The sequence below is a fragment of the Pecten maximus genome, chromosome 1 (genome assembly GCF_902652985.1).
Source record: "Pecten maximus chromosome 1, xPecMax1.1, whole genome shotgun sequence".
Lineage (NCBI taxonomy): Eukaryota > Metazoa > Mollusca > Bivalvia > Pectinida > Pectinidae > Pecten > Pecten maximus.
In genome coordinates this window covers 12,908,480-12,935,215 of record NC_047015.1, presented here as the reverse complement: position 1 = coordinate 12,935,215, position 26,736 = coordinate 12,908,480, and the positions used below count along the sequence as shown (strand labels likewise).

General features: G+C 38.1%; 3 protein-coding genes across 3 annotated transcripts in view; all 3 read right to left on the bottom strand.

Annotated features, from left to right (window-relative positions):
• Positions 1–6,088: 6,088 nt before the first annotated feature.
• Positions 6,089–10,430, bottom strand: LOC117329452. The gene is made up of 3 exons (XM_033887437.1): positions 10,415–10,430; positions 9,475–10,287; positions 6,089–8,911 (listed from the first exon to the last, which is right to left on the bottom strand). Exons 1-3 carry the CDS (start codon positions 10,428–10,430, stop codon positions 8,736–8,738), a joined length of 1,005 nt encoding a protein of 334 aa, XP_033743328.1. The 3' UTR covers positions 6,089–8,735.
• Positions 6,089–17,427, bottom strand: LOC117325352 (isoprenylcysteine alpha-carbonyl methylesterase ICME-like). The gene is made up of 7 exons (XM_033881508.1): positions 17,316–17,427; positions 14,467–14,750; positions 13,897–14,109; positions 13,103–13,186; positions 12,162–12,828; positions 11,568–11,724; positions 6,089–10,920 (listed from the first exon to the last, which is right to left on the bottom strand). The coding sequence occupies exons 2-7, from the start codon at positions 14,734–14,736 to the stop codon at positions 10,692–10,694; spliced, it is 1,620 nt and encodes a 539-aa protein (XP_033737399.1). The 5' UTR covers positions 14,737–14,750; positions 17,316–17,427; the 3' UTR covers positions 6,089–10,691.
• A 4,251-nt stretch (positions 17,428–21,678) lies between these two features.
• Positions 21,679–26,736, bottom strand: part of LOC117325345 (polycystic kidney disease protein 1-like 2) — a 54,015-nt gene continuing 48,957 nt past the window's right edge. Inside the window, exons 19-22 of the mRNA XM_033881495.1 lie at positions 26,229–26,400; positions 25,070–25,738; positions 24,052–24,576; positions 21,679–23,505 (exon numbers count right to left, since the gene is read on the bottom strand). Coding sequence (XP_033737386.1) covers positions 23,381–23,505; positions 24,052–24,576; positions 25,070–25,738; positions 26,229–26,400 — 1,491 coding nt within the window. The 3' untranslated portion in view covers positions 21,679–23,380. The remainder of the gene's footprint in view (positions 23,506–24,051; positions 24,577–25,069; positions 25,739–26,228; positions 26,401–26,736) is intronic.

The following is a 26,736-nucleotide window of genomic DNA, read 5'->3' as shown; positions in this document are numbered from 1 at the left end:
TGTGCAATTCAGTAGTAGTGTCTTCATCTCTGCCACTTGGTTAATTCATTTTGTATATCATTGTCTTCACTTGGGGCACACCGCATTGGCTATCAAGAAATAACCATGGTTGTATGCTTTTTGATGGACCCCTATAGGTTTAACACTCCATAGGCCAGTTAGCCATTACCTTAATATGCTTGAGTGTTACCTTCATTAATGCCAGTGGTTCTGTAGTGAAAATTTGTCTTTATCAGGTATGTATGGAGTAGCAACTTCATGTTAAGTGTATGTTGGAGTTTTACTCTCTGTAAATGTCTGAAAAGACAGTAATATTGTACTAGATTTTGAAGCTGTTGAGTCAAACCACTATTAACACCAAGTAGGGGTGTACTTGTTATCTCAACTCTCGTTTATATGTACAGATCTGATCAAAATCAATAAATTGAAAAGCTCACAATAAAAATATGATAATGGCATATACAAAATCTTAACAAATTAGGTTGTGGTTTGTGCAGCTTTATAGTGTATTAAAAATACCTTGGAACTCTCACATCTGTACATATATTAGAGTGTTAGAAGGTAACAATTTTGAAAAAAAAAATCTGTGTCCTTACATTTTCCTGTTGTGTAACTATACTTGTACTCTCTCAGTCTTCATCATTAGTTCGGTTAAGATTGTGTTGCAAAGCCTTGCCTTGGGTGCTTGTAGGCCCTTTCTCAGGCATTAAAAAGCTCAATCTGGGTGCATGCAAGCAAGCAGTCTAGGGGTTCACTAAATTATTATGATGCTCCCTAGCTATGTACAAGTGTTTTTCTCACCACTACTTGAAAGTTTGTACTTGTGCTCTCGTTTGCTTGCACCCAAATAGAGTTTTCCTGCTATATTACAGCAGCCTGTGGTTGCTTGCCCCCAGAGCGAGTGTTTCAGCAGCCTCTGGTTAGCCTTTGGTTGTTGATCAGCTATGTGTTGTGACCTGTTTGGTGTATGCCCTACTTGATGTCTGTACATATTACTGTATGCAGTGTCAGCATTGGGAGGCAGACTGGCTGTGAACCCCGGGGCACTGGATAATAAATATCCACTTTGTGTATGGTTATTCCTGGCATTGCCAATAAAACAGTGGTAAATAGAATTCCTGTTTTCTTGTTTTCTGTGAATGCTTGTCCATGGTCCAACCTTAACCATTCTTTTTACAGGTGTGTTGCCATAGTAAAGCTTATTACATTTGAAGTCTGATCAGAAACAATAATGGCTGAAGGACATGCATCTTGGATTTTTAGGTCATCTGACCTGAAGGGTCAGGATGACCTATAGTCATCGTGCTTCGTCCGTCGTCGTCCGCCGTCCGCCGTGCGTAAACTTGTCACATTTCAAACTTCTTCTCAAGTTCCACCAGTGGGATTGAGCTGAAACTTGCCTGAAATGATCCTGAGATGGTCCTGACCAAGTGTTGTTAATTTTCGGGTCGGTCCGAAATCCAAGATGGCCGCCATAGCCGCCACTTTGAAAACACAGTTTAAACTTCTTCTCATGTTCCACCAGTGCTATTGAGCTGAAACTTGCCTGAAATGATCCTGATATGATCCTGACCAAGTGTTGTTATTTTTCGGGTCAGTCCGAAATCTAAGATGGCTGCCATCTTGAAAAACACATTTTAAACTTCTTCTCAAGTTCCACCAGTGCTATTGAGCTGAAACTTGCCTGAAATGATCCTGATATGATGCCGACCAAGTGTTGTTATTTTTCGGGTCAGTCCGAAATCCAAGATGGCCGCCGTGGCCGCCATCTTGAAAAACACATTTTAAACTTCTTCTCCAGTTCCACCAGTGCTATTAAGCTGAAACTTGCCTGAAATGATCCTGATATGATCCTGACCAAGTGTTGTTAATTTTCGGGTCAGTCCGAAATCCAAGATGGCTGCCATAGCCGCCATCTTGAAAAACACATTTTAAACTTCTTCTCCAGTTCCACCAGTGCTATTGAGCTGAAACTTGCCTGAAATGATCCTGATATGATCCTGACCAAGTGTTGTTATTTTTCGGGTCGGTCCGAAATCTAAGATGGCCACCATCTTGAAAAACACATTTTAAACTTCTTCTCAAGTTCCACCAGTGCTATTAAGCTGAAACTTGCCTGAAATGATCCTGATATGATCCTAACCAAGTGTTGTTATTTTTCGGGTCAGTCCGAAATCCAAGATGGCCGCCATAGCTGCCATCTTGAAAAACACATTTTAACTTCTTCTCAAGTTCCACCAGTGCTATTGAGCTGAAACTTGCCTGAAATGATCCTGATATGATCCTGACCATGTGTTGTTATTTTTTGGGTTGGTCTGAAATCCAAGATGGCCGCCATAGCCGCCATCTTGAAAAACACATTTTAAACTTCTTCTCAAGTTCCACCAGTGCTATTAAGCTGAAACTTGCCTGAAATGATCCTGATATGATCCTGACCAAGTGTTCTTTTTTTTCGGGTTGGTCTGAAATCCAAGATGGCTGCCATTGCAGCCATCTTGATAAACATATTTTAAACTTCTTCTCCAGTTCCATTGGTGCCATTGAGCTGGAAATGGGTGAGGATGTCAAGGAAGGCAAGCCAACATAGTGTTGTTATTTTATCGGCCTCGTAAAAACTTTGAAATGGCGGCAATGGTGGCCATTTTGTAACATGATTGCGCAATCATGGTTTTCCTGAACAACACCTATTTCAAACTTTTTCTCAAATTCCATCAGTGGGATTCAGCCCTAACTTACCAGAAATGATCCTGAGATGGTCCTTACCAAGTGTTGTTATTTATCGGGTCGGCCAGAAATCCAAGATGGCCACCATGGCAACCATCTTGAAAAAACATTTTAAACTTCTTCTCCAGTTCCACTGGTGCCATTGAGTTGGAAATTGGTGAGGATTTTAAGGAAGGAGGGCCAGCAAAGTGTTCATATTTTTCCGCCTCGTAAAATCATTGACTTGGCAGCCATGGCAGCCATTTTGTAACATGATTGTGCAATCATGGTTTTCCTGAACAATGCCTATTTTAAACTTCTTCTCAAATTCCCCCAGTGGGATTCAGCTGTAACTTACCAGAAATGATCCTGAGATGGTCCTTACCAAGTGTTGTTATTTTTTGGGTCGGTCAGATATCCAAGATGGCCACCATGGCAAACGGTGCCACTATATACTTGCTACAGAGAATACATACAACAATTATATAAGGTTTTTAATTTAGAGTCAGATGACCGTTAAGGCCCCTGGGCCTCTTGTTAGAGATTGTTAGCAGCCTTTCTGAAATTTAACAGGTGTTCTCCAATGGTAGCTTGTCCAACCTACAACATGTTGGTACTGAGTGGAAACAAAGATGGCCAGTAGGCACCAATATAGATTTTGAGAGATTGTATATTGTAGAAATTTCTACAGGGATCTTTATAAATATAAGGTTTTTTCCCATCATAATGGGGTTCCTTAGGTGAAAGTACTGAAGGGATATTTCTCAAACTTGACATGTAGGTTCCTTTTGGTCTTTAGTTGTGCCTATTCAATTTTAAGTCTGATCAGGAAAACAAAATGGCTGACAGGCACCATCTTAGATTCAGACAATTAAAATTTGGTATTGATACTGATATAGATCTTTCTTAGGACTTCGTATGTAGGAGAAATGTACAGAAAAGATCAGTCTTTCATAAAACTGATGAAGATCATTCAATAGTGGACACCAAGATTCCTCTGGAATCTCATTTGGGGAGTGATCAGAATCCAAGATGGCTTACAGAGAGTAATGATAAATTTTGACATTTGTAGTTATATTAGAACCATTTACATGTTGGCTTCCTTGTGACCCCAGATTACACTTTTATTTCGAGTCAATAGTTTATGCTTAACCCCACCAGATAAATTGAACACCAAAACTATCTGGTGTATTTTATATTGTCCCGAGTAATTATATTGCCGGCATGTTGGTAATAACATTATTAGCTCACCTGGTCCGAAGGACCAAGGTGAGCTTATGCCATACCGTGGCGTCCGTCCGTCTGTCGTCCGTCCGTCCGTCAACAATTGACTTATTTGACTTCTTCTTCATAACCGCTGATCGGAATTTGAACAAATTTGGTCAGAAGCATCCCTATGGGTAGGGGACTCAAAATTGTACAAATGATGGGGCTGACCCCCTGGGGGCCTCTGGGGCGGGGCCAAAAGGGGTCAATTTGGCGCTTTTTATATTAACGACTTCTTCTCTGAAACCAAGCAATGGCTATCGCTCATATTTGCCTGGTAGCATCATTATGGGGTAGGGGTTCAAAATTGTACAAATGATGGGGCTGACCCCCCCCCCGCCAGGGGCCTGAGGGGCGGGGCCGAATGTGGTCAATCCGGCTATACTTCTCTGAAACCAAGCAATGGCTGTTGCTCATATTTGCCTGGTAGCATCTCTATGGGGTGGGGATTCAAAATTGTACAAATGATGGGGCTGACCCCCCTGGGGTCTGAGGGGCGGGGCCGAATGTGGTCAATGCGGCTATATTGATATAAACAACTTCTTCTCTGAAACCGAGCAATGGCTGTCGCTCATATTTGTCTGGTAGCATCACTTTGGGGTGGGGATTCAAACTTTTACAAATGATAGGGCTGACCCCCCAGGGGCCTGAGGGGCGGGGCCAAATGTGGTCAATCGGGCTATATTCATATAATTGACTTCTTCTCCAGAACCAAGCAATGGATATCTCTCATATTTTACTGGTAGCATCACCTTGGGGTAAGAATTTGAAATTGTACAAATGATGTGGCCGACCCCCCTGGGGGCTGAGGGGCGGGGCCAAAAGGGGTCAGTTTGCAGAATTGATATAAACGACTTCTCCTCTGAAACTAAGCAATGGATATCACTCATATTTTACTGATAGCATGGTAATGGGGTGGGGATTCAAAATTGTACAAATGGTGGGGCTGACCCCCCAGGGGCCTGAGGGGCGGGGCCAAAATTGTTCAATTTGTTTAAACAACTTCTTCTCTGAAACTAAGCAATGGATATTACTCACATTTGTATGGTAGCATGGTAATGGGGTGGGGATTAAAATTTGTAAAAATGTTGGGGTTGATCCGGGCCGCCAGGGGGCTGAGAGGTGGGGCCAAAAGGGGTCAATTTGGCTAAATTGATTTAAACAACTTATTCTCTGAAACTTAGCAATGGTTTCACTGGTAGCATCCTATTGGGGTAGGGATTCAAAATTGCATAAAGGTTCACGCCAAAAGTCAATTTCATGGATTAATGCACTTTTTGGCATTTGTAGTATTAAAATAAAACCAATGTACATGTACCCATATAAAATGCTTATGATATATATTGACATAGCAATACCAGCAACAAATATACTTAAGCATCATTCTTGTTTCATATCTCATGAAACCAGGTGAGCGATACAGGCCCTCTGGGCCTCTTGTATACTACCAAATTCTTGTTCTATTGAAACCAATTTTTAGCTCACCTGGCCCGGAGGACCGGTGAGCTGATACCCTGGAGAGGCATGTAGCATCAATCAACTTTTTACTACAAAAAAAAATAGCCAGTCAACCACGGCCGATTTCAACCAAATTTGTGTGGAGTTTCCTTGGGTGACGAAGAAAGAAGAACCAGTTTTTTATAAACGGTTGACATGCCCGAAAGGGGTCTAAGGGGTGGGGCCAAACAGGAAATGGACACAAATTTGGTTGAAATCCTTCTTCCTTTGTAGGAACTAAAGGATTTTGTCCATATTTGGTATGAGGTATCCTTGGGTGAAGAGGGGACCAATTTTGTACAACAGTGGGCCTGGGGTGCAGAACCAAATATGATAAATATGCACCAAATTGGTTAAAATCCTTATTCTGTGGGAAAGAAAAAAATTTGGTCTAAAGCATCCTTTGGTGAATTCGAACCAGATTTGTATAAAAACAGTGGGCCTGACCCCCGTTAGGAGATGAAACATAACATTGCAATTACTGGCGCGGCAACCGTCGTCTTTGGTAAGCAATTGATGCCGATAAACTTTACATACCGTAATGAAGACCACTTCAAACAATGCCCATTTGAACTCAATAAAGCTACATGTACTTTTTTGATATATAAATGAAAACACAAACTTATACAAATAATCATTTATTCATTAAATTGAATTTAAATTCATACTTTTTTGTATGAAAATCATCAACAAAGTCCTAATAAACAAAACAATGTAATTAAAGTAGAACAAGTGTGAAAAGATTGCAGTGATTAATAGTATCAGTGGACTGAAACATTACTATTATATCATTATCCAGTAACACATGTGATTAATAGTATCAGTGGACTGAAATATTACTTATCATTATCCAGTAACACATGTGATTAATAGTATCAGTGGACTGAAACATTACTATTATATCATTATCCAGTAACACATGTGATTAATAGTATCAGTGGACTGAAATATTACTTATCATTATCCAGTAACACATGTGATTAATAGTATCAGTGGACTGAAACATTACTTATCATTATCCAGTAACACATGTGATTAATAGTATCAGTGGACTGAAACATTACTTATCATTATCCAGTAACACATGTGATTAATAGTATCAGTGGACTGAAATATTACTTATCATTATCCAGTAACACATGTGATTAATAGTATCAGTGGACTGAAACATTACTTATCATTATCCATAACACAAACAGAACAGCAGATTGAATCATTATTGAAAGTTTCAAGAAGTAAAACTAGCCAAAAACTTGTAATTGACAAGAAAAAGGAAATAATCTTGTGGCACCTACATATGTACTGATGCAGCTGGGCCATTTATATTAATCGCTGTCTACATGGTTGGACCAGAGATATTCGTTTATAAAAAAATTAATGATATAAGAATGATCTGGTGTCATTGATAAGAAAGGGGAGATAATTTGATATACATTATTAGTATAAATGCATTATTACAGGTACCAGTAGTTGATACTTGTTTTAGTAGTTGTGAAATTAAAAAAAAAATCTTTATCTGTACAAGATTACACTGATAACTCTCACCTATGTCATGAATGAAAAAAACTTTGTTCAAATTAAGAGCTAACTTGGCTAAGAAACAAACTTTAGAAAAACAGTTTGCTAAATACACGGAATGTCAGTATACCACATATATAAATACTAGTAACAGTTGATGAAATTCTGGTTTAATATTGACTTGTCTCTAAGTGTATCTGATATGACCACACAGATAGATATGTTTTATCTCTCATACAAAACATTCTTACACAAAAATTGACACGGTCAGTCTGGATTTACTGAGATGTTCAATTGTGAGACCTATACACTGCAAAGATGACTAGTGTGTGGGAACAACAGATTTTTGTACATTTTTACCTTAAATGTTAATGACTGCAATGTAATCTTGATGTCATGTGTATTACATTACAAAACATAAACATCTGTAATCTCGTAAAACTCCATATTTACAAATCATATTCAGATTAATCAATACTAAGGAAGTGGAGATCAACTCTCATAGGATTACCCAATGTTATCATACTGTATCTAACCTTCACCTTAACGATGATTTCACTTCCCATTATTGATATGTTGTTCGACAAATTTATCTCACATTTCACAACATAACATGACTGATATGATGTATTTAATAGTTGTATCAGGATTGTACCCCTATTTTGTAAGCATGTCTAACATCTGAAGCAACATATGAAGCATGTTTTGAGAAAAAATCTACATTATTCCACATAGAGCAATAACGTCCAGTGAACTCTGAGCAATTTCCTTCCAATCAAGTATACCCAAAGTGCTTACAAACTCCAGCCTTGCAACATGTAGTTGCATCTGTATGGAATGTTAACAACGGTTTAACTGTTTGACACTGATTAACATTTCAGGAAGTACTTATCACAAAATATGTTGGAACATACTAGGGTAGCCTTAATTCATTTACATTTTCACCAACCAATCACACATGTATTGATCAAGTTTAGCATTTCACATCACAAACAAAATAGGTTTCTAGTGCCTTTCAGAAAATTCTCCCACTCTTTGATACTGTGCTATCATTTAACACAAGATAAGTCTCATCGTCTTTTGAAACACATTATAGAGATTGGAGGGAGGTTACATATGTATGTGCTTTCATCCCCAACACACACAATGCCTTTTCTTAGCCCCACTACATATGTATAACATGTTACCAATGAGATCCTCCATATCATATCTTGTCTGTGATCACCCTTACCATTTTAACTATTCAGACAACAAACATTATTAGATTTGACACTGAAAATGATATTTAACCGAATCTGAAATTGTAATGGACCGGACACTGAAATTTATTTTCAACTTAATATGCATCAATAGCAAATACACGTCAATGAGAATATAAAAAAAAACAACACTTTGCCATCAAAATATAAAAACAGCACCAAACAACTGTCTGAATTGCAGAATATGTTAAGTCCAATTCATACCACAAACAAAACCAGGTCAAGTTACCACAGTACAAATCATTGGTTCTTAGTAAAACCCTGATACTGATACAGGTGTAACTCCGATACAGGTACTGATACAGATGTAACCCTGATACAGGTACTGATACAGGTACTGATACAGGTGTAATCCCGATACAGGTGTAACCCTGATAAATGTCCTGATATAAGTGTAACCCTGATACAGGTGTAACACTGATACAGGTGTTATCCTGATACATGTCCCGATACAGGTGTAACCCTGATACAGGTACTGGTACAGGTGTAACCCTAATACAGGTTCTGACACAGGTACTGATACAGGTGTAACCCTGATACAGGTGTAGCCCTAATACAGGTTCCAATACAGGTACTGATACAGGTACTGTTACAAGTGTAACCCTGATACAGGTGTAACCCTGATACAGGTACTGACACAGGTACTGATACAGGTACTGACACAGGTACTGTTACAAGTGTAACCCTGATACAGGTACTGTTACAGGTGTAACCCTGATACAGGTGTAACCCTGATACAGGTACTGTTACAAGTGTAACCCTGATACAGGTACTGATACAGGTGTAACCCTGATATAGGTACTGTTACAAGTGTAACCCTGATACAGGTACTGATACAGGTGTATCCCTGATACAGGTACTGATACAGGTGTAACCCTGATACAGGTACTGATACAGGTGTATCCCTGATACAGGTACTGATACAGGTGTAACCCTGATACAGGTACTGTTACAAGTGTAACCCTGATACAGGTACTGATACAGGTGTAACCCTGATACAGGTACTGATACAGGTGTAACCCTGATACAGGTACTGATACAGGTACTGATACAGGTGTAACCCTGATACAGGTACTGATACAGGTACTGTTACAAGTGTAACCCTGATACAGGTACTGATACAGGTGTAACCCTGATACAGGTACTGATACAGGTGTAACCCTGATACAGGTACTGATACAGGTGTATCCCTGATACAGGTACTGATACAGGTACTGTTACAAGTGTAACCCTGATACAGGTACTGACACAGGTGTAATCCCGATACAGGTGTAACTCTGATACAGGTACTGACACAGGTGTAACCCTGATACAGATACTGATACTGGTTTAACCCTGATACAGGTGTAACCCTGATACAGGTACTGATACAGGTGTAACCCTGATACAGGTACTGACACAGGTGTATGATACAGGTACACTGATACAAGTGTAATCCTGATACAGGTGTAACTCTGATACAGGTGTAACCCTGATACAGATACTGATACAGGTGTAACCCTGATACAGGTGTAACTCTGATACAGGAACTGATAAAGGTGTAACTCTGATACAGGTACTGATACAGGTACTGATACAGGTGTAACCCTGATACAGATACTGATACAGGTGTAACCCTGATACAGGTGTAATCCCGATACAGGTGTAACACTGATACAGGTACTGATACAGGTGTAACCCTGATACAGGTACTGATACAAGTGTAACCCTGATACAGGTACTGATACAGGTGTAACTCTGATACAGGTACTGATACAGGTGTAACTCTGATACAGGTACTGATACAGGTGTAACTCTGATACAGGTACTGATACAGGTGTAACCCTGATACAGGTACTGATACAGGTACTGATACAGGTGTAACCCTGATACAGGTACTGATACAGATGTAACTCTGATACAGATACTGATACTGGTTTAACCCTGATACAGGTGTAACTCTGATACAGGTACTGATACAGGTGTAACCCTGATACAGGTACTGATACAGATGTAACTCTGATACAGATACTGATACAGGTGTAACCCTGATACAGGTGTAACCCTTATACAGGTACTGACACAGGTGTAATCCTGATACAGGTACTGATACTGGTGTAACCCTGATACAGGTACTGACACAGGTGTAATCCTGATACAGGTACTGATACTGGTATAACAACAATGAATACCTAATTTGCAAGTCATTTTAAAGCTATATTTATGATCACTTTTTTCTTCAAATCAAGGATCATCATTATGATCACTGTTTAAACATGATACCAACGTACATTACCTTGCCTTGAATACCCAACTGTGTGGTGTGTCTTGTATTCACAAATACCTGAACACAGGTAAAGTGTCAAATAATTGAACAATGTCCCAACCATACCTCATCAAACTACTCCACCATTTCTGTAGAAATTTGAAAGACAAATGTGATTATTTGTTTACTAAATCTATTGATTCTTATTTTAGCACTTTGGCAGCCGTTTCTAGGATCACCCCGAGCACACTCTCATAGTATCTACTTTTAGAGTCCATGATGTCCAGACAAAGACTGAAGTGATCACAGCCGGGGATAATCCGGACTGTCACGTCGCCATAGATCTCTTGTATAGCCTCAGCCAGCTTGGTAGTGGACGACAGGGGAACGACATAATCATCAGTGCCATGGATCAGGACCACAGGAGGTAAACTAGAGTAAACAGATATATCAATAGTGTGATTATTGGTATTATAATGTAATGGCAATAGCTGCACATTATAATGAACTGATCAACTCTACTATTATCTCTTATTGTTGCATTTCTCATGGCTTATTACAACATCATTTTCACATCAAGTGGTTGTCAATAAACTGAACGAATAAGACTGGTGGTCAAATGATTGTTTTTGACTAAATAACTTTCACACTTTCTTGTGTAGGACATAGTGTTATTTATATTGAAGATAATTTTAATAAACAAGAACCCAGGTGGCCTGTATCACTTACCTAGATATCTAAGTAATCATGGCAAACTCTCCCATTTAACTACATTACAAATATTTTCCCCAGTTTGGGATCTTCCATTCAGTACCGAGCATTGCAGTCAACACTTGCCTTTAACTAACATTTTAGCTTTCTGGTTCCAAAAATGATTCAAAGCAAATTAAGTTGAACAGCACTACACATTGATTACCAATTTTTACTTTATTTATTTGACTCTCTTAAGACACCATCAAAGGATTCATAATATCCTGTTGTCCCTACAGAAGAATGTTGAAGAAATTTTCATCGCCAACCCTGACCCTTCGTGATTTTTTAGTTGGAATCCCACACATTCACATTTTATGTGTCCTTACCTGACACTACTGGACAGAGTCCTGACCAGGGAAGATGGAGAGAAACGGTCAAAGTGTTCATTTCCATACATAGCTCTGGCCATTTTGGATACATCCTCCACACCTCGCATGTACTCATGTTCAAAATGGTCACTTATATCATAAACTCCAGCAAGTCCTAAGACAAAGCAAAATAACCAGATTTTCAATATTGTTCCTTAGAACTCTATACCTAGACTTCTATTTTATGTCCAAGTCATAAGTATGAAATTTATAGGTATTTTTAGACAATAGGGAGGACATTTCCAGACAAAATATGGTCTATGACAAACCATAATACTCATGTAAGATTTTGACCTATGTATAAAAATTGAAATCTAGCACTTGTCTACTTGACTACAAATGTACCATGTCAGTGAAAATACTGGCTGATCGCCCACAGTGACCCGATAGATTTTATCATAGAACCTGAAGTTTGGATATATCAGAAAAGAAATTCCACATCACCTTTTACATCATACACTCTTGCTGCTCTATAAAATGTTTAGAAAGGTACTGTAAAAATATGATCAAGTGTTCACAAAAAAGTTTTGCTGATACATGTTTTTTACTCACCTACTATAGCTTTAATGGATTTCCCCAACTCCAGTAATGTTGGCTGATGGTCTGATGGTCGGATTGTCACTATGGATTCATTCTCACTGTGTTCTTCTTCTTCTGCTTCTTCTGTGACTCCTCTGACTTCTGTGACCTCTTCCCCTCTGACCTCTTCCCCTCTGACCTCCTCTGCTCTGACCCCCTCTGCACTGACCTCTGTGACATCCACTCTGACCTGAGTTACCTCGGATACATCCTGGCTAACCTGTCTGTTCATAGCACCCCCTTGACTGTCTGGTGCTTCCTCTTCCTCATCATCATCTTTATACTGGATACCAGCATATCCTGCCCCTTGTTCAGAGCTTGAACCATTGTCATCCTGATCTGATTTGACTGATATCATTTCATACATACTGGTAGCCCCACCAGATTCAAGAGGACCTCCCTTGTCCCCATTATCATTGAGCACACAGAATGACCCTGATGACCCCGAGCTTTCATCCAGAGTGTCAATCCTGCTCCTCTTATTACTGTCGAAGTGCGAGTCCTGGAACCTTAGACTCTCCTGCAGTAACAGCTGGGACTGGCTGTTACTGCCCTGTACCAGCTCATCATGAAGGAGTTCTAGCACAGTCATCATACACAGGTGGGCTCCAGCAGAATGTCCAACCAGCATGATCCTTTCCTGTATAGAAAGAATATGTTACCAAGACCTCTACTTCCTGTTTTTCTTCTATAATCGCGAGAAAGGAATTTTGACCTCAGTTCATGATATCAGACTTCTATGACATCACAACTGAGGATAATACAGAACATACAATTTTCAAGATTTATAAATAGTGATTATCCATCCTGATGTTTTTTAATCATGGTACAATTTTTTCATGCATATTCCCAATTAATGAAATTTGAAAAAAACAACCCAATTTGTGTGATGTTCTATGATAGCCATGACCTACCTTATCTCCTCCATACATCTCTATGTTCTGGTATGCCCATGACACACAGTCTACCACATCTTGAACCATATCATCCACAAAACCCTGCCGGCAAACAGTCACACAAATTAATAAAAGTGACCTTGACCCTAGGAACGTTTCTAAACCCTTATAGCTTATCTGTTTATCACCATGAATCATCATGTGAAATTTCAGAAAATTTGGGCTTCTTTAAAGGGCTTACATGATTTATTTTTGACAGCATATTTCCAGTTCTATTTTAGTAAGAGGGACATTCACCTTTACATTTGGAACTTTTTAAACCCCTAGCACATCAGCATATCACAGCGTAACACCATGTAAGTTTCAGAAAATATGGCCTTTTGGATTCCAAGATAATCTCTGGAAATGAAAGTGCTAGTGTACAGACAGACAGACAGACGGACAGACCGGACAACCTGATTCCAGTCTACCCACCACCCACCTCCAAAACTTCTGTGGCAGGATTTAATTGTAAAAGTTTACGGTCACTAGAACTAGATTTGTGCTATGGGGAATTTCCTATAGTTAAGTTGATAGAGTGGAAGAATGGAGGCACAATACTCTCACCTGTTATACTTCTTTATTGGTGGTATGAAAAGTAAGTACATGTGTACAACATCAGTGTGTGCTAATTACATCAGTGTGTGCTAATTACATCAGTGTGTGCTAATTACATCAGTGAAGTTTTAAACATTTGAACACTGTAGGACTTCTCCAAAGAAAAGTCTGACACAGACAGATAATCTAAAAAATGCTGGTTAACTGATTCCTACCTGTGGATAGATGGAGTAGTTTGGACAACAAACCAAAACCTGGAGTCTATCTGCAAGCTCGGAACACAGCATTCCATACATGTTTTTGTCACCTGAACTCCAAGCCCCTCCATACACAAACACTAGGACTGGGTGAGGTCTAGAAGGCTGTAATCCTTGTACACCAGGCACATACAAGTCTAGGTTACGGTTGTTTCTCCCATATACAAAGTTCTACAAAACAAGATTAACATAATTACTGCTGTAACAGATTTATCTAGATCAAAAATAATTTTGATATCAAAATTAATTTCTTTATGAGACAGATCAATTTCAACTTTTCTAGAGATAATCATGCTACAACAAATATTAATTGTGACATTAGAGACACTGTAGTGTTTTTACACAAACACGTCTATACAAAATGTATATCACATGGTAGATCAGCCATTTATGTGATATATATTCCAATCAAACACCATCATTATAGGTTAATGTATTTTCTTTCATTTTTCTTTCCCTCCAAATTTTATAAAATCCTATTCTTATCCTTATTTATCAGCGGAACAAGCAGGTTTAATGATGCCTTACCTTGCGTAACTTGGATACATCTGCTGAGCGGTAAAATATTTTCCACTGTATATAACGAGGAAAGTAACGTAAAGTGATGACAAGTTTTTGAAGCACAGCATAGTTCATGGCATACACTTTTTTTGGATGGAAAGCTCTTTGGAATTTGTGCTTTGTTTGTGGCCATCCATTGAGAATATTACACAAGATGGAGATAGTGTACGGTATAACAACAGCACTTGATGCCAATACCATCACACACTTCGCCACATTACGCAGCATCTTGGACATCTAAATGTATTGCTCTGAAAATATATGAATGTGTATGTTGTATAATATTTTACATAATGTGGGAATGTCATTTTGTTTTATGTCTGATTAGGCTAGAACCGGAGTGATTTATTCAACGAGAAGGATATCATTTGGCAACAGCATAAAGGAAATATATTTGCCATACTGAGATTAAAACCCTGGAATTCTAGATGAATGCTGTAACTAAATGATCTACCTCGTAATCACCTAGCCCATTCAACAGGACATCATATAACTGGTAAATCAGATGTCTGGAATTCAATCCCTAGAAAGGAAGTGAACAAGAGTATTCATTTCTATGATGATACTCTTCCTTTCAGTTAATCAAAGGAACCAGTTTGTGTGCTTTAACAAATTCGACCCTATTACCTTGGATTAGGGTCGAAGACATTTTCTTTTTGGCAAACTTTGGCATACATCATCCCAGGAACAGTATTTTCATTAACCAAACAGCCAAATATATTGTTTCTATGCCATTTATTCAGAAGAAGATTTTTTTTTAAAAGTTGTCACTGGCGATCTTGAAAATGAGTCAAGGTCGTTTATTTAGCAAATGTTGTTGGACTGTATATTCCAAGAACACCTGACCAGCTTGAGTCTAGGCCTTTCAGTAAATCAGAAGAAATTGTTTGAATGCTTTCACAAATTTGATCCCAGTTATTATTAATTACCTTGAATATTGGTCAAGGTAATTTCTTTTCACAAATTTTGTTAAGGTTTCCTTCCTGGAACTGACGATTCATATCTAGCTTGTTGCAGGCATTTATTTAATCAGAAGAAGTTGCTTGAGTATTTAAACAAAGTTGACAACAGTGACCTTGAATATAGGTCAAGGTCATTTCTTTGCGCAAAATCTGTCAAGACTTTATCCCAGGAATATAGCAATTTCAAAAATATCTTGATTCCAAGGCCTTTTAGTTAATCAGAAGAAGTCATTGGAGCGTTTAAACAAATTTGACCTCTGTCACCTTCAATATGGGTAGCCCTTCACCCAAACATACTACAGGTCCAATATCAGGTCAAGAAATACATGCAGCTTATATCACTGTATCACATCCACCTTCTATATAAACATTATATTTGACAGGTTTTAAATTATCATGTGTGTTTTGATACTGTGCTTATCATTTATGTGTCAGTTATAATAGCTCAAAAGAGCTAATCTTATATTGTTTTACCATGTACCAACTGTAAACAACAAATTGTTTTATTTTACTTCACTAGAGACTGAGTTTTTGTTCCAAAACATTATTTTTATCAACCAAATATATATATGTGTGGCAGGTTTTAATTGTAAATAGTGAACATAGTGATATACAATGTAGTTGTCATCTAGCTTCGCAATAGGGGAACTTTCCCTTTAGTACAGTTGGTAGAGCAGCGGACCAGAAAGCCGAGGGTTGCTGGTTCGATCCATGGTGGAGGCACACTACTCTCTTTCCTGTTACATTTGGTGCTGTTGACTAGGCCTTCTCCAAGTGCAAGCTATAGAAGAATGGGATGCTTCGTTGGAGATATAACCTGATTGTGTGTTCGAGGGTGAACATTTGTAAATTGTGTACATACATTTGTAAATTGTGTACATATAATATATAGTGATATGGTCGACTTCTAGCTTTGCCTTGTGGGGGGGGGGGGGGGGGGGGGGGATTTCCCATTAGCTCAATCGGTAGATAGAGCGGGCGGACCAGTACGCTGACGGTCGCTGGTTCAATCCCCGGTGGAGGCACACAACTCTCTTCCTGTTACACATGTATCATATGTGTAAAAGTTCAAGGAGTAGTAGTGTGTAGCCACCTGGGATCGAACCCGCGACCCTCGGCTTACTGGTCCGCCGCTCTACCGACTGAGCTAAAGGGAAATTCCCCCTAGCCAGAAGCTAGACGGCGACCGTACAACTATGTACAGTATTTACAATTAAAACCTGGCCTGCTACACTACTCCCTCCTTCGAACGTGTTCGCCCCCGAACACACCAACCCAGGTTCTCTCTCCAAGGAAGCCTCTTGCTTTCACTTGGAGTGGTCTGCGGCACCAATGTAAAAGTTCAAGGAGTAGTAGTGTGCAGCCAGCCGGGATCGAACCCGCGACCCTCGGCTTACTGGTCCGCCGCTCTACTGACTGAGCTAAAGGGAAATTCCCCCTAGACAGAAGCTAGACGGCGACCGTACAACTATGTACAGTATTTACAATTAAAACCTGGCCTGCAACATATGTATCCAACTTCCATGTCCATGTCTAAACCGATTAAAGTAGTAGATATATATATATATATATAATGAAACGATATTGCAGGAAAAAAATTCTTCAATAACATTTTTTTGCATAACTCCATATGATTTCCAAATCTCTGCACACACACTGATTCTTAGTTTTCATTTAAGCGAGATATGAAGAGGGATCGTTTCGACTGAAAAAAAGATCTTTTGACAAGTTGTGTTCGTAATATCTAATACGAAGAAAATTACATATTGTATCTTGATGTCATGTGACACCGTTCCGTTCATATATGAAAAGGAACAGTGGCATTTATTAAATACAATAAGTAAAAATACAAACTCTTTTGTGTTTATGCACGCCAGAATAAGGATATGAATATGCAACGTCTCCTCTTGCGATCTCCTTCCATTCAGGAGGCGGCCATTAGTGTAAAGCTAGGCTTTTGTTTTCGTATTTTTTCAGCAAAGAGTTGTTAAATTTGCATCCATTGAGTTTCAAAATTTAATAGGACAACATACAGATTGGGCATTCGACAGTAGGCCTATATATGTTGTATTAATATTGCAATGTGCGCTTGTGAATCATATAGAATTCATAATAAACAGCGTGGTGATGTGTTACAGGCATTAAAGCAAGAGGCGCAGAGGGCCTGTTTCTTCTTCTTATACTGACTCTCCTCCGCCAATAATGACGATTGTGGGAGTGTGGGTGCACAGGGGTGCTAATTAAAAAAAGAGAGAGTTTTTTTCTTTAGTATGGCTAAAAGAATAAAACATTTATTAAGACCTAGTGTTTTTTTATGAGTAAACCTTTTTGGGTAATGGATGATCTGCAGTCAACCTTATTGGGAAATGAACCCTGTAGTCAACCTTATTGGGTAATGAACACTGTAGTAAACCTTATTGGGTAATGAACACTGTAGTCAACCTTATTGGGTAATGAACACTGTAGTAAACCTTATTGGGTAATGAACACTGTAGTCAACCTTATTGGGAAATGAACACTGTAGTCAACCTTATTGGGAAATGAACCCTGTAGTAAACCTTATTGGGTAATGAACCCTGTAGTAAACCTTATTGGGTAATGAACCCTGTAGTAAACCTTATTGGGTAATGAACCCTGTAGTCAACCTTATTGGGAAATGAACCCTGTAGTCAACCTTATTGGGAAATGAACCCTGTAGTCAACCTTATTGGGAAATGAACACTGTAGTCAACCTTATTGGGAAATGAACCCTGTATTATACCTTATTGGGTAATGAACCCTGCAGTCAACCTTATTGGGAAATGAACACTGTAGTCAACCTTATTGGGTAATGAACACTGTAGTCAACCTTATTGGGTAATGAACCCTGTTAAGTAAACCTTATTGGGTAATGAACACTGTAGTGAACCTTATTGGGTAATGAAACATGTAGTCAACCTTATTGGGAAATGAACACTGTAGTGAACCTTATTGGGTAATGAACACTGTAGTGAACCTTATTGGGTAATGAACCCTGTAGTGAACCTTATTGGGTAATGAACCCTGTAGTGAACCTTATTGGGAAATGAACACTGTAGTCAACCTTATTGGGAAATGAACACTGTAGTCAACCTTATTGGGTAATGAACACTGTAGTGAACCTTATTGGGTAATGAACCCTGTAGTCAACCTTATTGGGTAATGAACACTGTAGTGAACCTTATTGGGTAATGAACCCTGTAGTCAACCTTATTGGGAAATGAACACTGTAGTCAACCTTATTGGGTAATGAACCCTGTAGTAAACCTTATTGGGTAATGAACCCTGTAGTAAACCTTATTGGGTAATGAACCCTGTAGTAAACCTTATTGGGTAATGAACACTGTAGTCAACCTTATTGGGTAATGGACACTGTAGTCAACCTTATTGGGTAATGAAAACTGTAGTCAACCTTATTGGGTAATGAACACTGTAGTCAACCTTATTGGGAAATGAACACTGTAGTAAACCTTATTGGGTAATGAACCCTGTAGTCAACCTTATTGGGAAATGAACACTGTAGTAAACCTTATTGGGTAATGAACCCTGTAGTCAACCTTATTGGGAAATGAACACTGTAGTCAACCTTATTGGGTAATGAAACATGTAGTCAACCTTATTGGGTAATGAACACTGTAGTCAACCTTATTGGGTAATGAACACTGTAGTAAACCTTATTGGGTAATGAACCCTGTAGTAAACCTTATTGGGTAATGAACCCTGTAGTAAACCTTATTGGGTAATGGACACTGTAGTCAACCTTATTGGGTAATGAACACTGTAGTCAACCTTATTGGGTAATGAACACTGTAGTCAACCTTATTGGGTAATGAACACTGTATTATACCTTATTGGGTAATGAACCCTGTAGTCAACCTTATTGGGAAATGAACCCTGTATTATACCTTATTGGGTAATGAACCCTGTAGTCAACCTTATTGGAAAATGAACACTGTAGTCAACCTTATTGGGCAATGAACACTGTAGTCAACCTTATTGGGTAATGAACCCTGTTAAGTCAACCTTATTGGGTAATGAACACTGTAGTCAACCTTATTGGGTAATGAACCCTGTAGTCAACCTTATTGGGTAATGAACCCTGTAGTCAACCTTATTGGGTAATGAAAACTGTAGTCAACCTTATTGGGTAATGAACACTGTAGTAAACCTTATTGGGAAATGAACACTGTAGTCAACCTTATTGGAAAATGAACCCTGTAGTCAACCTTATTGGGTAATGAACCCTGTAGTAAACCTTATTGGGTAATGAACCCTGTAGTAAACCTTATTGGGTAATGAACACTGTAGTGAACCTTATTGGGTAATGAACACTGTAGTCAACCTTATTGGGTAATGAACCCTGTAGTCAACCTTATTGGGAAATGAACACTGTAGTCAACCTTATTGGGTAATGAACACTGTAGTCAACCTTATTGGGTAATGAACCCTGTTAAGTCAACCTTATTAGGTAATGAACACTGTAGTCAACCTTATTGGGTCATGAACACTGTAGTCAACCTTATTGGGTAATGAACACTGTAGTCAACCTTATCTGGTATGTAATGAACCCTGCATTTTATCTGGTATGTAATGAGTCCTGTAGTTTATCTGGTATGTAATGAGCCCTGTAGTTTATCTGGTATGTAATGAACCCTGCATTTTATCTGGTATGTAATGAGTCCTGTAGTTTATCTGGTATGTAATGAGCTCTGTAGTTTATCTGGTATGTAATGAGTCCTGTAGTTTATCTGGTATGTAATGAGTCGATCCTGTAGTTTATCTGGTATGTAATGAGCCCTGCGTTTTATCTGGTATGTAATGAGCCCTGAAGTTTATTTGGTATGTACAATGTAATGAGCCCTGTAGTTAATCTGGTATGTAATGAGTCCAGTAGTTTATCTGGTATGTAATGAGCCCTGTAGTTTATCTGGTATGTAATGGGCCCTGTAGTTTACCTGGTATGTAATGGGCCCTGTAGTTTATCTGGTATGTAATGAGCCCTGTAGTTTATCTGGTATGTAATGAGTCCTGTAGTTTATCTGGTATGTAATGAGCCCTGCAGTTTATTTGGTATGTAATGAGCCCTGTAGTTAATCTGGTATGTAATGAGTCCAGTAGTTTATCTGGTATGTAATGCGCTTTTGAGAGTATTTGGTATGTAATGAGTTCTTGAGAGTATTTGGTATGTAATGAGTTCTTGAGAGTATTTGGTATGTAATGAGTTCTCGAGAGCATTTGGTATGTAATGCGCTTTTGAGAGTATTTGGTATGTAATGAGTTCTTGAGAGCATTTGGTATGTAATGGGTGCTTGAGAGTATTTAGTATGTAATGAGCTCTTGAGAGTATTTAGTATGTAATGAGTTCATGAGAGTATTTGGTATGTAATGAGTTCTTGAGAGCATTTGGTATGTAATGAGTTCTCGAGAGCATTTGGTATGTAATGAGTTCTCGAGAGTATTTGGTATGTAATGAGTTCTTGAGAGTATTTGGTATGTAATGAGTTCTTGAGAGTATTTGGTATGTAATGAGTTCTTGAGAGCATTTGGTATGTAATGAGTTCTTGAGAGTATTTGGTATGTAATGAGTTCTTGAGAGTATTTGGTATGTAATGAGTTCTTGAGAGTATTTGGTATGTAATGAGTTCTTGAGAGTATTTGGTATGTAATGAGCTCTTGAGAGTATTTGGTATGTAATGAGTTCTCGAGAGTATTTGGTATGTAATGAGCTCTTGAGAGTATTTGGTATGTAATGGGTTCTTGAGAGTATTTGGTATGTAATGAGTTCTTGAGAGTATTTGGTATGTAATGAGTTCTCGAGAGCATTTGGTATGTAATGAGTTCTCGAGAGTATTTGGTATGTAATGAGTTCTTGAGAGTATTTGGTATGTAATGGGTTCTTGAGAGTATTTGGTATGTAATGAGCTCTTGAGAGTATTTAGTATGTAATGAGCACTTGACAGTTCTGGTTATGTAATGAGCTTTGAAAATAAAGACTGGTATTTGTTCATTTAGCTTGTGATAGATATTCATTGGGTTCCTTGTTATTGTAGATATTAAATGGTTTTGATAAGTTGTGTGTACATTCTTTTCATAAATCACTACTCTAGATTAAATCCAACCGTTAAGTTAGGAATATTATGTTTCTACACATTTTTATTCAGTTTATGATCAGTATGGGTTGTAAAAATAAGTCTTAAACTTCAATTCTAATCAATATTTATTTGGTCATAAGCAAACAATATGAAAAATAAACTTGTACAGGACAAAATGGTCCATCGTTGTAAGTTGAAATATCCAGCACATACAATTCATGAAGAACTCTCAGGTATATACAACATTGAGCAATAAAGGTTAAACGAAACATGGACAATCATAGACACATAACACTGTCATAATCCAATGTCAACTCACAGTGTGTAACATACAGCAACTATGTCACAATGTCAACTCACAGTGTATTAAATACAGTAACTATGTCACAATGTCAACTCACAGTATGTTACATACAGTAACTATGTCACAATGTCAACTCATTCTGTGTAACATACAGTAACTATGTCACAATGTCAACTTATTCTGTGTTACATACAGTAACTATGTCACAATGTCAACTTATTCTGTGTAACGTACAGAAACTATGTCACAATGTCAACTCAGTGTGTAACATACAGTAACTATGTCACAATGTCAACTTACAGTGTGTAACATACAGTAACTATGTCACAATGTCAACTTACAGTGTGTAACGTACAGTGACTATGTCACAATGTCAACTTACAGTGTGTAACATACAGTAACAATGTCACAATGTCAACTCATTCTGTGTAACATACAGTAACTATGTCACAATGTCAACTAACAGTGTGTTACATACAGTAACTATGTCACAATGTCAACTTACAGTGTGTAACATACAGTAACTATGTCACAATGTCAACTCACAGTGTGTTACATACAGTAACTATGTCACAATGTCATCTAATCCTGTGTTACATACAGCAACTATGTCACAATGTCAACTTATCCTGTGTAACATACAGTAACTATGTCACAATGTCAACTCATTCTGTGTAATGTACAGTAACTATGTCACAATGTCAACTCATTCTGTGTAACATACAGTAACTATGTCACAATGTCAACTAACAGTGTGTAACATACAGTAACTATGTCACAATGTCAACTTACAGTGTGTAACATACAGTAACTATGTCACAATGTCAACTCACAGTGTGTAACATACAGTAACTATGTCACAATGTCAACTCACAGTGTATTACAATTGTATCTGGTATTGTAATAGACAAGTAGCTGGTATTGTCATGAACAAGTTTCTGGTATTGTAATAGACAAGTATCGGGTATTGTCATGGACAAGTATCTGGTATTGTAATAGACAAGTATCTAGTATTGTAATAGACAAGTATCTGGTATTGTCATAGACAAGTATCTGGTATTGTAATAGACAAGTATCTGGTATTGTCATGGATAAGTATCTGATATTGTAATAGACAAGTATCTAGTATTGTAATAGACAAGTATCTGGTATTGTCATAGACAAGTATCTGGTATTCCTCTATAATGTTATTTACAGATTTTGCAAAAATCAGTTCAGATAGACCTTTTCTGCAGTAGAATGTTACAGTAGGTTCCTTTGGCATAAACAGCACATACAGCACAAAGTTATTTAAACATTAATCTATTATAATATTAGTAAATACTGCTGCCATTAAGACAGCTGATGTGAAGTCAGTTCAGTAAAATTAACAGCCTGGAATTTGAATTCACTTAGAAATTACATCTGATATTGTACGTTAATTGTCAATGTGGTAAATAAACCTCAAGTAACTTGTGTAGCTTACAAACTGCAAAAGTGTTTATCTCTGTAGATATTACAACAGTTTAATCTCTGTCTTTGTGAAGAACTTGTAGGAACGTCCGCAATCGCAGGTCAAGGTCATCTATTTTTCCCTCCAGGTCTTTCTCATCCTCTTTTATCTCATCTGCTCTTCCCTTCTTTGTGGAGTCTACAAAACAAAATCTAGAGTTATTAGATTATCTGTATTGTATATGAAGTTTTTTTGAGAAGTATAAGATTCATTTTATCAAATTTAAAATTAGGAGTTACAAGAAAGGTTGATCTTCAAGAATTTGATCTTATATAAAGTTAGGAGCTACTAGAAAGCTTGATCCTCAATAATTTGATCTTATATAAAGTCAGGAGTTACTAGATAGGCTGATCCTCAATGATTTGATCTTATATAAAGTTAGGAGTTACTAGAAAGGTTGATCCTCAATAATTTGATCTTATATAAAGTCAGGAGTTACTAGAAAGGTTGATCCTCAATATTTGATCTTATATAAAGTTAGGAGATATTAGATACATGTAGGGTGATGCTCAATATGAAAGTTTTGTTCTTGAGAAGGAGCTATATTTCTCTGGTATAAGCCACTCTTATCTAGCTCATTCAGTATCCAACAGAAGTGTCTGTTCTATCAAGGCTTGGTTTACATAGAGAAAGAAGTAATATCCTTACTAAGTTTACCATCACTAATCAACTGTAGGGCAATACCTTTAGAATAACCCAGGATAAAAGCTTTGACTTGGTCAAGTAGGAAGGTAACCATGGCAGGGTCATCTGGCAGGAATGATGGATCCTTACGCACCTCAGTAAACGCATCATTGATCACGCTCAACAACATGTTGATGAGGATGAAGACTATGAAGAGAACGAAGAGGAAAACAAACAGCGATCCAAGCAGTCCATTGACCAAGATCATGTTATCAATCTCCATCTTCATCATCAGCATTGACATGAGTGTTTCAAGAGTTGTGATGAACGTGTAATAGCCGTGGTCCACCCTTCCAAACACTAGATAGCCAAACTGAGCAAACGCCAGAAAAGTCAATACAAACACTACCATGAAGTTTGAGATGGGCCCCTTTGCCTTCTGCAGTGTGCCTGACAGCTGAGTTATTTTCGGATTGAAGCGAAGTATCAATAGTAGCTTGAGCATGGACAAGAACAGCAGGAAGGCCAACATGTAGCCAAACAAGGCCTCCCACAAAACGATGTACTGAAGGTTCAAATAGGCATCTGCAAATAAGCCAAAATACAAAATATGAAAGAAATTTAAAATTTGAAACTGGCTATTGAACAAGCAAAACATTTGTTTGTTTAATCATGACAAAGTTTTCAGGACTTCCAAAGATACTGTATAAAGCCCATCCCAAATCACATTAAAAAGTGACTTTCATCCCTTCAAGTTTTCTTACAACAATCAGATCTTGTTTGATGAAATAGGGCAAAAAATAACTTATTGCTGAATGTTGATCAAAACTGAATTTTTAAATTACCCTAGTTTCCATGGAAATGCTGAGGAAGTCTGACTTGTTGATCTACCCTTGTTTCTGTGGAAATGTTGAGGAAGTCTGAATTATTAACCTACCCTTGTTTCCATGGAAATGTTGAGGAAGTCTGACTTATCAACCTACCCTTGTTTACACAAAAATGTTGAGGAAATCTTACTTGCTAACTTTATACCCTTTTTTCCATGGAAAGGTTGAGAAAATTTGACTTATCAACCTACCCTTGTTCCTTTGGAAATCACTGGTAGCTAGTTCTACCATTATGAAGTGCATTCCATAAAAAGCACACGCTGTAATAGAAAATGCCATGTTGAGCAAGTCTATTATGTTCCAAAACTGTTTGAAAAATTCACATTTCTCCTGTTTAATCTTATTCACTAAGATAAACAGGTAATATAATGTGAAAGCCACAAAGATTAAGTCCAGGATGAGTAGGAAAAGAGCTGAGGAGCCAATGTAGCGATACAGCACCACTGGTGAAATCTGGGAGTAGGGGATGATTGATCCAGATGCTGGAAACTCCAGGACCAGGCAGATCACACAAAAAAGGTTCACATTGGGATTGTAGATATTCGCCTCCACTAGGACTGCTCTAGTGTTACGATCAATCCACCCTGCATCATGTAGGTAATCAAATGTATCGGCAGCTGTCTGATTGCTGTTTCCGAGGGTGGTGACGTATCCACCACCACCGTACGAGTCATATTTGGCAACCACAGGGTAGCCATTTAGTTGTATGGAGTCCTGATACTGCCAAGCCTGGCTTGTGTTGTTGGAGGAATGTGTAGCCCAGCCCTCACCATAACTCTCACTATCATAGGTGTCCAGTCCATACTCAGGGTAACACTCTTTAAAGAACTTCCTGAACTCCGAAGGAATGCTACAGTCAGCTGATGGTAGAAATTACAACAGAATGCGTTAGTCTAACTACAGGGAGTGATCTGCAGACAAAACATTTACAAAGACTATTATACCAATCTGTGATATCCCTACTTTTAAAATAGCCCCTGTAATAATCAACTGACCCTTTTTGGCCCCTCCCCTCAGGCCCCTGGAGGGTGGGGACAGAATAATTCACAAGTGTTGGTGACCTTTAGCCATAGAAGCTTCCTGCCAAATTTCATAGAATTTGATTCAGCAGTTTTGGAGAAGAAGTTGGAAATAAAAAAATTGTTTATGATGCACGACGGACGAGGGGAATGTACAAAAGGCGATTAGAATAGGTCACTTAGACTTCATCTCAGGTGACATAAAAACTGTAACAATGCTAAATGATAGTTATACAATTTTCTTTGTTTGAAGGTTAACAAGGAGTAATAAAGACACTTTGCTAGTATAAGCTTGTCCTTCACACAGGTGGGTTATAATGAAGGTTTGTACCTTTTGTGACCCTGGCTTGTCTTACTCTGGGTGTGCCCACTCTGTAGTGGACATTGTCGCTGAGGTAACCATGGTAATCACCAGAATCATTCCCAGAATACATGCCCTGTGAGTACAGACCTGGGATCAGTATGTCATGTGCCCAATTCCAAAAATATTCAGCTGAAGAAATCTAAAATCAATGTGTTAAGAAATACATAAAACATATATCAGATCATTACATGTAATTGATAAACATCACAAATGTAGAAGAAGGATGCTTTGATGTAATAATGACAAAGTGTGTACTATATTGATGTTATAATGACAAAGTGTGTACTATATTGATGTTATAATGACAAAGTGAGTACTATATTGATGTTATAATGACAGAGTGAGTACTATATTGATGTTATAATGACAGAGTGAGTACTATATTGATGTTATAATGACAGAGTGAGTACTATATTGTTGTTATAATGACATAGTGAGTACTATATTGATGGTATGACAAAGTGAGTACTATATT

What these genes read in the sequence shown, in the direction of transcription:
- LOC117329452 (XM_033887437.1), bottom strand. An exon ending in TGTGTCAGTACCTGTATCAG is followed by an intron (nt 8,912 to 9,474) that starts GGTTACACTTGT and finishes CACTTGTAACAG; the next exon opens with TACCTGTGTCAGTACCTGTA.
- LOC117325352 (XM_033881508.1), bottom strand. Translation starts at nt 14,736, where the DNA reads ATGTCCAAGATGCTGCGTAATGTGGCGAAGTGTGTGATGGTATTGGCA. An exon ending in ACTACTCCATCTATCCACAG is followed by an intron (nt 13,187 to 13,896) that starts GTAGGAATCAGT and finishes GTTTGCCGGCAG; the next exon opens with GGTTTTGTGGATGATATGGT. An exon ending in AGATGTATGGAGGAGATAAG is followed by an intron (nt 12,829 to 13,102) that starts GTAGGTCATGGC and finishes CTTTCTATACAG; the next exon opens with GAAAGGATCATGCTGGTTGG.